Source organism: Doryrhamphus excisus, chromosome 1 (assembly GCF_030265055.1).
Source record: "Doryrhamphus excisus isolate RoL2022-K1 chromosome 1, RoL_Dexc_1.0, whole genome shotgun sequence".
NCBI classification, from domain to species: domain Eukaryota; kingdom Metazoa; phylum Chordata; class Actinopteri; order Syngnathiformes; family Syngnathidae; genus Doryrhamphus; species Doryrhamphus excisus.
In genome coordinates, this window is record NC_080466.1 from 44,376,980 (window position 1) to 44,390,280 (window position 13,301).

At 47.6% G+C, this 13,301-nt stretch overlaps 1 protein-coding gene across 1 annotated transcript in view; it reads right to left on the reverse strand.

The window, feature by feature from the left end:
• The window catches only part of suclg2 (succinate-CoA ligase GDP-forming subunit beta), a 58,260-nt gene that overhangs the window by 19,433 nt on the left and 25,526 nt on the right, over window positions 1-13,301 (reverse strand). Inside the window, 5 exon segments of the mRNA XM_058072944.1 lie at window positions 9,875-10,017; window positions 10,421-10,582; window positions 11,628-11,724; window positions 12,247-12,336; window positions 12,964-13,116. Coding sequence (XP_057928927.1) covers window positions 9,875-10,017; window positions 10,421-10,582; window positions 11,628-11,724; window positions 12,247-12,336; window positions 12,964-13,116 — 645 coding nt within the window.

Sequence of the window (13,301 nt, forward strand, 5' to 3'; positions counted from 1 at the left end):
GCCCAGCAAGCGACAGAAGATGAGACAGAGCAGAATACCCGAAAAAGACAATGAGCACGACGAGCAAACAATGGAATCCTGCAATTTAGGCTAACGCTAACACAAGTCTATTTTCCCTTGTGTGACAATGTTGCGTTTGCGGGTGCAAATCTCGTCTATCTGCAGCCACATCTGGCAGAAGCAGATAGCGAGCGAGATAACGACATCGCTGAGGCCTCCGACATTGTCTGCGGCTTTGTGAACACGGCAGCTCCGCATCAGATTGTCACGTCAGTCCAGACGGCAAACGAGCGTAGCGCTGGATCGCACAAGATGATAGCAACTCTTTCTGCTGGCCGTCACTTATCACAAGGCAGAGACGATAAGAAATGGATGAAGCAAGTGGAGACACAGTGTGCTATCTAGACAACACAGGCAGCTTTCCTTTTTTAGAATGTTGGCCTATATACAGTAGATATGCATATTTGATAAGGCAACAGCAATGTCTGCTCATATATCAACAATGTACACTCTAACAACAAACAACAATATGAATTTAACGCTATTTAATAATAATACACACGGCAAAAGATATAGTTTTGTACCAAAAAACCCCACACGAATGTACGACACCGTGACCCGAGCAGGCAAATACGGCGGCGCCTTGCCGCGGTGCCTTGCCACGGTGCCTTGCCGCGGTGCTTACCAGAGCCAGTGTGGGTGGTGCTTTGAGGGCCGGAACCACGGCGGGGAGTCAGTGTGAGCCGAGCCTAAGGCTTATGCTCGTGTGTGTTGCTAAGAATGTCTTCCCGAGGGAGCTGAATCTCAGACCAGGAGAGACTTTGGAGGTTCAGAGTTGAGTTACTGCAGCAACTGCGTTTTATTAGCAACTTTTATTGGGAATGATTGTGTCTGTTAATAATGATCATTCAAACCTGCAATAAAAGCCTGTTGTTCTGGCATGGACTCTGGTGTTTGTGTACATGACAGAATATTACAGTAACATCTGAGCGAGTGTTCAGAGCCATCCCAAACATCTTTAATTAGCTGAAACTTTGGCATGGTTTAACACCATACAGCAGTGGAATAACTTGAACCAGAAAAGTGGAAAAAGCATGATAGGTGGCCTTTAATATGCAATATGTTTCATATGTTTTCTAAGAATACAAGCCCATATTCAACATGAAACAGCATGATTTATTATTAAATATATTTGGATAATCCCTGACAGAGTGGAGCCTGAATATTTGCATTAACGGCGTTGGTGTTCCTGTCCATGTGGACCCCAAGCACACAGACCAAACAGCACAGGTACAGTATATTTGTCTGCAGAGATCAGGCAGCCAGTGTTACAAGTGAGCCTCATCATCTCTCTATTATGCCGGATAATATAGACACGGGAGGATCAGACAAGACGCGAGTATTAGATCAGGCCTGGAAAAGCCAATTACACTGACAATAATCTGCTGTACTGCGCCCGGCTTGTCATGGTGATACAAAGGAACGTACACGTGAAACGGGGAGTGAGGAAACGCCGAGGCAGAGAGCACGCGTACGCATCGGTCTACAAATGACACCGCTAGCGTCCACTACAGGAGGCGGTCCTTTCCCGTCCTAATGAGAGCTGCATCCAACAAAGACAGCGTTTGTGGTGACAGGATCCGCATGAGAGTGCTTCTCAAAATGTCCAAACTACAGGGTAGCAATAAAAGGATCGGGCTAAATAAATACCCGTGTGGCCGTGTGCATGAAAACAAAGCCTTATTGGTAGCGTTCAGTGTACTGTTGGTGCTTCAGCTACCAAGGTCCTCTTGAGAAAGACAAGAACCTGAGCAATAACGAAGCTAAAGGGGAAAGCGGAAATACATGTTAGCGAATACATCAAGAAATAATGGACATCTAATCCATCTGTTACGGAACCATGGCAACATGTTTACAAACACATCAAAATGCACATACTGTAAATACATATCCATGATGAATGATGGGCATTCAATGTTGCTCTTACCTTCACTGATGACGCCCTTCTTGTCGCAGCCAGATCAACACCACCTTCGTGTTTTGCCATGAGTTATGTCTGGACTTGGCTGGTGTTTCTTGTCTAAGGTCTATGCTTTTCTTTCGATGATGGCTGTATAAATATCCCAAAATGGAGCCAAAGAAAGACATAAACAACATTAGTGAATTCAAGAAATAACTCATGGCAAACCACACAGGTGGCGTTTGTATCGGTCTCGCTGTCACGTTGTGTCTTTGGCAAGAAGGCGTGGCTTCCATTCATCATTCATATGCTTTTACAATATCATGCATGTAAAACCATAAAAACTTGTTTTGTGTTAACAACTGACCAACAACTAACAACGAGACCCGGGGTACTTCGGGGTACTTCGGGGTACTTCCTCCACTTAGGGCAGGATCTCATCCCCGACCCGGAGATGGCACTGCACGCTTTTCTGAGCCAGAACCCCGGATTTGGACTTGGAGGTGCTGATTGTCAGCAGATACATTTCCATGTATCCGCAAGCTAACAGGCTAATGCAACAAGGACATTTGGTGATAAAAATACATTAAGAACACAACTGGACTCCAACTGTGTATTGATAACATGACGCACAGCAGATTGTACACTAACGCTGTACACTATGCTAACCAAAAAACATGCTAACTGGGGCGTACGCTAACTGAGGTTGCTTTGTACCAGCTGTCTTTAAATGCTGCGTTGTCTATATTAATGACACCCCCGTTGATTTGACTTCATACTGGGACAGTATGGAGTGGGTATGCCATCAAATGTCCCCGCTCTCCGTGCACTGCCGATGAATTAGGGCCTCACAGGGACTCATACCTGGGGTCATGTGCCGCCATGCCCTTTGACCCCCTCAAACCAAAAGGATGAATAACAGTTGCCAGGGCCCTGATATTTCACTCTGGTAATTCATTTGCAGCATTGAACATCTCACCATGAAGTCAACCTGTGATTCAATGAGGCGTGGCTTCAACCCCCCCCCCCCCTCAGTAATGGCTCCGGACAGACAAGGGCACAGTGTTTACAGTGTTAGTAGACGCCTCAGAGAACATCAACCACCACGTTTGAGTGGCTTCACATAATCTGTGTGCATGTGAATACATAAGCGTCAGGGAAGCGTGAAACGAGGGAGGTCGAACGCTCCCCCCCCCCCGCAGTCAATTTTACCGCTGTCTATGATGTTGACACCCATCTTGGACCGACGAAGAGGACCGGATTTACGGCCGGGTGTGGCGGAGAACGGCTTGGCTGGGTGGGCTGATGTGGTCCCTCATATAGCTGAGGGGTGTAAACGCCCACACGGGCTAACGACGGAATACCACGTTATGGCGGGAATTTGTTGAGAGCATAGCATATGCACAATGTAAAAGAAAACATATGTGAAATGTAAATAATACATCTGTCTTGCTCATGGAGAGTTAACGCAAAGACGCTGACTTAAATGCATTAGAATTAGTTCCCTCGGTGTCTCCTGGCTAACAGTTGGATGGGAAACGAATGCAAATCAATGCAAGAACTGGAAAACAAGACAGGGGATTATGACGGAGTACTCTAGCAATGTAGCGTTTTAGAGTGGTACACTTCACTAGTTAGGATTCCTTTTTAGCAGGCATTTCCAACAGAAAGGCTTCAGGTTAAAGAAAGAAATAGAAAGACGTAGAACGCTCACACCCGGACACAACACAACACAACACAACACAGTGCTTCAGTGCACGCGCCGCCATCTTGTGTAGCACAACGTCCAGAATTTCAGAAACCATCAGTAAAAACATTGAACGTCGCAAACAAACAAGGTAGTGCTACACAAGATGGTGGACTCGCGGTGACAAAAACGTACGGCTCATGAGTTTTCTACGTCATGTAGTCCCGTGGGTGCAATGCCTCCATTACCGATGTTAGTCACCCCGGGGGGGCATCCACAGGCCCGATGTGATGACGCCAGGCTCCCCTTGGCGAAGCAGCATGGAGCACGCTGGGATGACAAAACATTCCTGGCAGCAATAAGAGAACGGAGAGGACAGAGCTCAATTAGCCGCAGCTCCAATTCCGGATCCTCTATTGATTTTCCTCGCAGATAAGGAACGGCGGACAGGGAACGCTCAATCAGACGTGCCCGTGGAACATGTCCCTGGCGTGTGGGAATCCGCAGGGATGGACCGGACAAGGTGATTAGCAGCCCAAAGTCTTAATGCATCCATGGCGGTTAAGTACTACTCCTGCCTTTTCCAAACATGGCCTCCACTACCATGGGATGGTGGAGGAGACAGACGAGACAAAAGTTCCCAGAGGGGCAAATCAATTTGACAAGTGCTGAGTTCCATGGTGCTTTTCTAGCCCAGTTCCTTCACTTCTCCAAATTAACCTTCACAAGATGAACGAGGGCCTGAACGTGTGACAACCCTATGCATCCCTTTTATAGATCCAGCCTTCCAGCGCCGGGAGCAAAGTGTACCTTGCAATCTGGACATTCAGAGATGTACTCGCAACCGGGATACTGCTTCTTTGAAAAGTACAAAAATATGTGCCAATGTCAACATCAGGATCACTAAAGGTGGAAATGTCAAATACATCATATGTTGTACATCATGTATTTCCTCATGTACAGTAACACACAATTATCAAAACCTTCAAGTCCACTTTCTTTTCTCGTCCTTTGATTGGTCCATTCATGTTCAAAAGTACTGAAATGTTTTGTATGTCGACACGCTTGACTGACCAGTCAAAAGTATATTTTATTATGGCAAACTAATACTGCTACTACTACTACTACTACTAATACTGCTAATACTAATACTGCTGGGTCTCAAATCACAACAACAAAAGTCAACTTTTTGTGCTGACTTTAAATCGACAGCTCAACTGTTGCTACACTTCCATTTAGATGCTAGCTTAGCTAAGAGCAACACTTCACAGTGAGATATACAATAAACCAGCGTATATTTGCATACCCATTTGGACACATAAAATAAAAAATAAAACATAAAATGGCTGAATGAATAAGACAGCTGTGCGGGAGAAGCAGCCTAGCATGAAGAATACAATATCACAACACGACATCGTTTCACTGTAAGCGCTCGTGTTTGAGTTCCTTGCTGAAATAGTCCAGCGGTAGGAATGGTCTTGGGATCTGGTGGCCCCGGCCCGGAGGACCTGGCAGATAACAGGTCCTTTAGAAAGACTCCACTTGAGTTCCATTCCAAGTCTTCCCCTTGAAAGACGTGAAGCTGAACCCGGAATCATTTCTCTAAAATGCTTTGAAACAAACGCATCAGCGCCATCTTCTTTCTCTTTGGGCTTGTCCCTCCAGGGGCGCCCACAGCCAATCAATGGCTTCCACCCAACCCTGCCTTTAATTAGCTCATGCTAATTCCAATTGTAAATCCCTCCTACACGCTAGCAGCTAATTAGAGAACATACTTCCAGGCCAACATTTGCTCCAGCTCAACGACAGACAGCCACTAGGAACACGACCCCAAAACAAAGCGAAGGCAAATGCATCGTTGAAAATGGACGTGCAAACACGCTAAGCGCGTATCTCGCATCTCCCGTGGCCTTTCTCGGTCCCATTGACCGCGGCACGGGCGCCCAGCTGAGGACTTAGAGAAGCAGCGTGTGGGTGACCGAGGTTCGGACAGGGAGAGAGAGAGGGAGACGGAGGTTCAGCAGCTCAGGGCAGTCAGTCGGGTGGTTGCTGCCATTTCAGTGACGGTTTAGACAAAAGTACTTGACTGAGAAGTTTTGGCCCGTGCAGTACTGTGCCTATACTGCAGTAGAGGACACGTACATATCTAAAGGTTCACGTCCTGGTTGCCCAGGTGCAAGGCAGGTTAGTGAGCACTGCTCTAATGAATGAACCGATTGTGCTGATTGCATAACGACACAAACAGTGAATAATTATGGATGGGCCACAGTCAGTCAACCTGGCTTTAGTCTGGGACGTTAGACGTTGCACCCATTAGGGGCGTAACCATTTGTTTCAGTAACTATTGATTCGTATCATGAGTCATGGCTGCCCGTACCATTCAAGGACAATATTGGTTCATTTAGAACGACGCCATCCGATTCAGGACTTTAAATCCATTCAATAACTTTGCAGCCTAAAATTCAACCGTGGAGTAAATAGCAGGATGGCGGACACTGCAGGTGGAGTTTCCTACATTCTGTTATTTTCTGTAAAGGAATCAGGTATAAATATTAATAATGCTGATGTACTTAAGAATAAATGATCAATGACTACAAAGAAATGAGTTCAAGCAGTCAACAATGATTCGTTGTTTACTAGAAATAGTGCAATGCAAACGTGCACTTTGCACCCACAGGTGAGGGACATTACGCAAATGGACGTGCTACGGTATCTTCAAGGACGTGCTGAAACCTTGGCTTCAGCTTGAGGGGTGGGGGCGTTTGGAAGAGAAGGGAGTAGAACAAGTTCTAAGGAAGCACCGCTGCGTGTTGGCGTGGGTCGCTCGGCCTGCCGCCAGGACAGTCAGCGCCGTATGTCGGTTTGGAGAATGAACGGCCAATGAAGACGGCCATCCCGACCACCGTTACTTAGCCGTCGCTACAACTGAAAAGGAGTCACCAAGTGACGCGTCACTCTCCGACATCGCTGCAAATGTGATACAACACATATGACCTGGACAGGCCGCGCTGGATGATGACATCACTAAGCGTCGCCGCTGGAGGAGGACAAACCTTTGCACTTCATGACTTGGCATATTATCCCCATAGAAGCCACTTAAAAGGGGGTCAAATAAAGTAAACACGAATCCCGAATGAAGCGAGTCAAATAAGAACAAGCGGATATTCCACAGATCCACTACACCTCCCATGACCACAGACGAAATGTCTGGTGCTACCAAAACATCCATATGAGGTCTGCATGCTTAAACCCAATGCTTTCCCCCAATATTGATTATATATTGTACAAACGATGGTAGATCTGTAGGCGGCCCCAAGTGAAACATTAAAGACAGATGGATGTCGTCAATCATAGGAATGTCAATAATCATCACACCCGACTTCTCTTATGACTGCTATGATTTCAAATGCATTGCACCCAAATTGTTGACGACGTATGAAAGCCGACGCCTCATCTGTCACAACAGCAAGACTCCGGTGCATTGTTGGCAAAACTGCAGAAAAAACACTGCAGGACCCCCCCCCCACACACACACACACACTGACCGTGCTTTGCCAGATTGTAGCCCGGCTAAGTAGAAGTCCAGCAAGGCCGGCTCCATACTTGGGATTGTCTAATATTCCGCACACTGGGAATGAACGTCATTATCGTGATAGCTTGTTTTATTCTTTTGGGCTTGCACTCCTTGTGTTTACAACACAGGGGACCGGGCACCCCCCCCCCCCAGGCCCCCGCTGCAGGCGAGTGGTGATTTCTCCGTCTAAAATAGCCCACTACTGAATTGACACGTTCACAACTCTTGAAGTTACCAGGGTCCCTCAACGCTGAAAGCATTGGCAGAGTACATTATGTGTGACAAACGACGTTAGGATCCATGCTCACGTGATGGAGGCCTGCCCTCCTCCTCCTTTCCGCCCCAACCAAATGGACTAATATACTTTGTACAAAACCTTCCTGGTTTACCTGGCTGGCTGGTGGGCATAAGACTTGATCTTTATTAGGGGAAGGAAACAGCAGTGGGCGGGGCTATGGCCCTAAGGAGGGCTCCTTGCCCTGACAGTAACGTGATTTCACAAGATGAAAAGCTGTGGTGAAAATGACAACGGGATGATGGTGGTCGGTGGAAGGCACAGTGGGGAGTCTGCAGGTTTTAAGAGTGATTCACCAGGTAAGTTGCCATCAATTGAGCACTTCTAAACACTTTTGGAGGGATGGGTGCTGTTTGAAAGACAGCAATCATGAAATGGGACGTAAGACACCTCAAGGTCAAGCGAGTTGAAGACAAGGAGCCAAAAGAGGACCACGGTGGATGAGGAACTGAACAAAGACAAAAACACGACATAACATGCATGCAGACGTAGCTGAATATTTGAATATTTGCCTCATATAGACTATATGTATAGACATATAGACGTTACGGCATTCTGTTTTCATCCAGCACCAACCATGTGTTTAAGCATGCCAGACAAATGCCACGTATTTCCACCAGCGTGCCACCGTTGCTGCCTTTTGGGAAAAGGCATTATTTGTTTACGCCCAGAAGGTTTGAGAAAGCAGCCTTAAGTCCTGAGAACAAAATGGATGTTGAGCTGGACAAAACAGCCATCTGTCACGTTCTTTACGGCACGGCACGGCACCAGGCAATATCGGCAATAACCGGCTTATTTGCCGTGTGCCGCCTTCACGGGCGTCTGGCCTAAGGTGACACCAAGTAAACATCCATAAATCAGGAATTCCTAGATGTGGATATGGAGAAAGGTCTTTTAATTGGCGCTGTCTGCAAATTGTATATTGGCGCTGGAAATGCCAAAGCCTTGAATAAAATGTAAACAAATAAAAATGAACGGTCCGCTGCTGACCTGAGCTGCAAAAGCTGTCATAACATATCTTAGCAACACAGTCATTTCATTCTAAATATGTTTTCCTATGTCGTTTCCACAGAGAGCAGGCCAATTTCATCAGCTTCCCTGGTTCCATTTCCTTTCAGGGCATAATAATGCTTAAGGTAATAAAAGCCCAGAGTAGATGGAAGTGTGCAAAAAGGGAGAAAGGAGTCTTTGTCATTTCAAGCCCAGTGTCTGCTATTCAGCGGCACTCGTGCACCCGCACGGCTTCCACTGCTCTCAGCACAATGAGCCCGATACATCAAAGGACCCACTCGGTGGGGGCGCCTGAGAGCTCCGTCAAGATGGAGACAAAAACATGTGAAGGAGTGGGGGGGGGCTGCTAAAAATATGGTTATGGCGTCATTACAGTGAGACATGAAGTGTCCAACTGAATGTCGAGTCTTGGTACGGACCACGTCATCCTCCTCTTAACCTCTCGTCACCAGTCGGGAGTGTTTACGATCACACTGATTATGCAACATCAGCAGATGGCTGTCACGCGTCACACATCTGCAACGCTCCTTGGTCCGCGTCCCGAGGCACAGAGGTGGATGCCATGCGGCCATGTCGACTTGGAATCAGCTCCAACAATCATCTTATTTATTATGGGACCACGGGGGGACCACAGGGGGACCACGGGGGGACCACAGGGGGACCACAGGGGGACCACGGGGGGACCACAGGGGGACCACAGGGGGACCACAGGGGGACCACAGGGGGACCACGGGGGGACCACAGGGGGACCACAGGGGGACCACAGGGGGACCACAGGGGGACCACGGGGGGAACACGGGGGGACCACAGGGGGACCACAGGGGGACCACAGGGGGACCACGGGGGGACCACGGGGGGACCACGGGTGGACCACAGGGGGACCACAGGGGGACCACACATCACGTAGCACGGTGGCTTGAGACCATGCAGTGGCTGCCAGGTCCCTGCTAAAGAAGGACAAGGTTTAGGACCATCTGAAGAGGAACTTTGCGCTAATTGGCATCAACTAGAGTCACGCTGTGGAATGCTGAGCATGACCCCAAGAATGACGTCCCCCCCGCTTGGGGGTCATTTCCCTGGGAAGTGTACAGGAAGATGTCTCAGCCTCCAGGCAGCCGATGAATGGCGCCATGATTGGTGGATGAGAACCTCCTGGACTCAGCCATAACCCTGAAGATAACCCTTCCAGCGTGACAACTACTCGGGCTGCACGCTAATCATCACTGTGGCCAACGATCACGTCATACTGACAAAGCTGAAACGATGCCCGGGGTCCAGGGCTTGTCCAGGGCTCCCCTTGGAGCCACGGTTGGTACTTCTGAGCCGCTGCCGTCTTTTAGTTCTTACCTTGGGATCAGCAGTCAGGAGCTTGAAGGCCTCGTACACCTGCCTCTCTTAGACTCCTCCTCCGAGATCCAGGAAATTGGCTGGCTTTCCTCCATGCAGGTCGATGATGTCACACGTAGCCATGGCCAAACCGGCTCCATTCACTAGAAAGGACACATGGAAGGATTCTTTTTAGAACTGTTCTTATTTTGAAAGTATCTGGGGAAACAGGAAGTCATCACTGATGGCGCTAAAGGAAATGGTGTGGTTATGAGGCAAAGGGGAACCTGTTAGTGCTGCTGCACAACGTAAAAGCTTGGATTTATGACATAATGTGGGCCTTTAATGAGAATGCTTACAATCCAGCTCACTGGAGAATTTCCGACTGGATTATGGCTAATTACAACGCATTGGTTATGCTGGCATCCCTTCTGGAGTCCTCGGAAAACTGCTTGTGATGTGGATTAGAGGAGAGCCCAGGGTGCCTTTACATGGACCAGGATTTCACTGTGTCCGAGCTTTGCACTTTAGGGAATGAAGCCATATTCCTGGGTCTCGTTCCCATACCGAAGCAGGCGATGTTCCCGTCCAGGCCGATGTATTTGAGATCCCACTTGGCGGCTTCCATCTCCGTGGGGTCGCTCTCAGTCATGTCGTCCATTGCAAAGACAGTCTTTTGACGGAACTCGGCATTGTCATCAAAGTTGATCTTGGCGTCAAAGCAAACCACTGGCCATGCAGTAAGAGACAGGGGGGGGGGGGGGGGGGACCAGTGTTAGCCGGGGGACAGCAGAAGATCCATTGAAATAATAACACGAGGGCAGCGAGCAAAAGGAACTCATTATAAACTCTTAAACCTGAAATTAATTAAATGGAAGGTATCCCCATTGCCCCGCTGGCATAAATTATTTCAGAGGTTAGCATGCTAATAAATTGTTGCCCCCTCGCTGCCTTGAAGGGATAGACATTACAGTAGGTGTATATCTCCTTTACACTTCAAAGAGACATATTCATTAGGCGACCTGCAAAAAACACCAGGCACTACACCACTAGTTAGTCCGAGTCATTTCTTCCATAATGCAGTACTAATACCGCCTCAATTACTTGTATAACGCCCTGTAAATTCCATTTCTAAAGACATTTCCGGTAACTCAATAATAAGCCAGATAAATGCTACTGTAAACGCAACATCAATGATCCTTTCTGCATCTATTGCTCTTTAAACGCTCAAGTGCACCAAAACCTCAGGAGAGGAGATTACTGCCGAATGCTGAGGTTTAGTTGGTATTTTCTGGCTTCACCAAATAGCGACCCTACGTTCTATTCCAGTCTACTACTTCCTCTTAAGCTGCTCCTTTTGGTTCCACTTCATCAAGCTATTATTTCAGGGCATCCATTCAAAGTAGATCCATCAAATGTATAGCATATACATCTACGTTTATACATTACATACAACCAAACCTGCCAGAAAACAGTTTCACTTCCCAGAAGACCCAAAGCCCAAGAACAGGCCAACATGGGAGGATTCCTGGCTCTCGCTAGAAAGTCACCGTTGTGAGCTCACATACTCATTAATATTCATGAAAAAGGATATAAGAATACATATTTCTTGTCAGTCTGTGGTAAAGCACACCGAGAACAAAAGGTTCAATCAAGCGCATAACAACATGAAAGCTGCGCTGCATCCCGACCCGGCCGTGTTGCTGGGTGGGACCCATTGATGGGCAGTTTGGGTGCCAAAATTCATCCACAAACTGCCAATGATGGGTGGTACCTTGGCCTTGGGGAGTTTCTCCAAGAGGGTTGACTTCAACTTGAGTGGCATCGACTTTCAGGAAGAGATCATACAGCTTCTTAATCTGATCTGCCGCCTGCAAAGTCCGCAGAGAACAGTAATTACCCGATGGTTTGGATCTGAGCAGCCGGGCCCACCGACACCAATCAGCGTCCCACACAGGCAACAAAACCTTTGCTGTCAGCCAGCCTGGGGTTGGTTAGAATGGACGTGATCAAAACCAATACAATTATCATGGGTTCCTGATAAAGGAGAACAAAGGACCATTTCATCATTATTCTTCGACTGTATCACGTGTTCACACATTGACGCCATATTTGCATGGCGATGTCACTCCCTCTCATGTGGAAATACAAATGTTCCTGCTTTCAATGTGGTTATTTCCCCTCTGAAAGCAACCCAGGGAGATACCACTTGCATGGGACTGTACATCACTGGCAGATGTGACAGTTGACCCTGCGGCTAGCGTGCCTCGTGCACCGACACGTCACAGCTTGCCTCTGGAAAACTAATAATAGCAAAGTTGGATCTGTCTATTAATAACTATGCTGCTGTCTCCGGGCATGCAGAGTATAGCATATACGGTACATCTTCTTACCTGTCTCTGCAGCGGTCCTTTGAAGCCCAAATTAGCTGCCATGCAAAGGGCCTGGTCATCCTGCACACCTTCAAATATATCTATGACTTCCTATAAAATTGGAGGAAAGGGGGGGGGGGAGGGTGGAAGATCACAAGTGGAAGAAGGGTGACTAAAAGGCGACACTATTATTGGATGTTCATAAATGAAGCAATCAACGATCACGGTCCCAGATACCGCACACACAAGAAAACAAGACTGTGACTGAGAGCATGGAGAGCACCCATGATGCAATGTGCTCCAGCAGGAACACCTACGAGTCCCAAGACATATTTGGGATGGCTGGCATCTTCTTCTGGTCATGCGCTCAATGCACATGAACATATGCATATGCATACGCACCAACGACTGCATATGAACAGACCTTTTACCTCCTATGCTGTGGTACCTAAAGTACAGTCGTGCTGTACATACTTTTATTAAACCATATGTTATGTCATCTTTCAACTGCATCAGTCTAATTCATTCCCTGCCAGTCTCTGGTCTGGTAAGGGAAGGATTCGAAATCCAGCATTTGTTAGTTTCTTTCAACTTTACAACGGACACGTATCCAAGGAATTGGATATGGGCCAAACTGGCAACGCGTACAAAATACATTCGTATGATGACATGGAGTTACAAGGAGTTTGGTTTCTACTGACAACAATGATGGAGGCCAAAAAGTGGCAGAACGCATACCTTAAAGATGAGGTCCGGAGTGCTGGCCGCTACCTCCTCGATATCCATCCCTCCCTGCGGACTTCCCACCATGACAGGACCATTACAAGCACGATCCATTAGAATGGCAAAGTAGGTCTCTCTGCTAATGTCCAAGGCCTCAGCGACCATCACCTGGAGAATGGGGGCAGACGTAGGAATGGTTGCATGCCATACCGCAACCGTCATTGCAGGGAGGCTAGAAAATGTGACCCCGAAAAGCTCATTTTCTACCATCCCCTTGGGCGTTGCAAATGGAGTACAGTGGAACCTCGGTTAGCAGCATTAATTCCGACTCTAACCGACACGATGTTCCCATG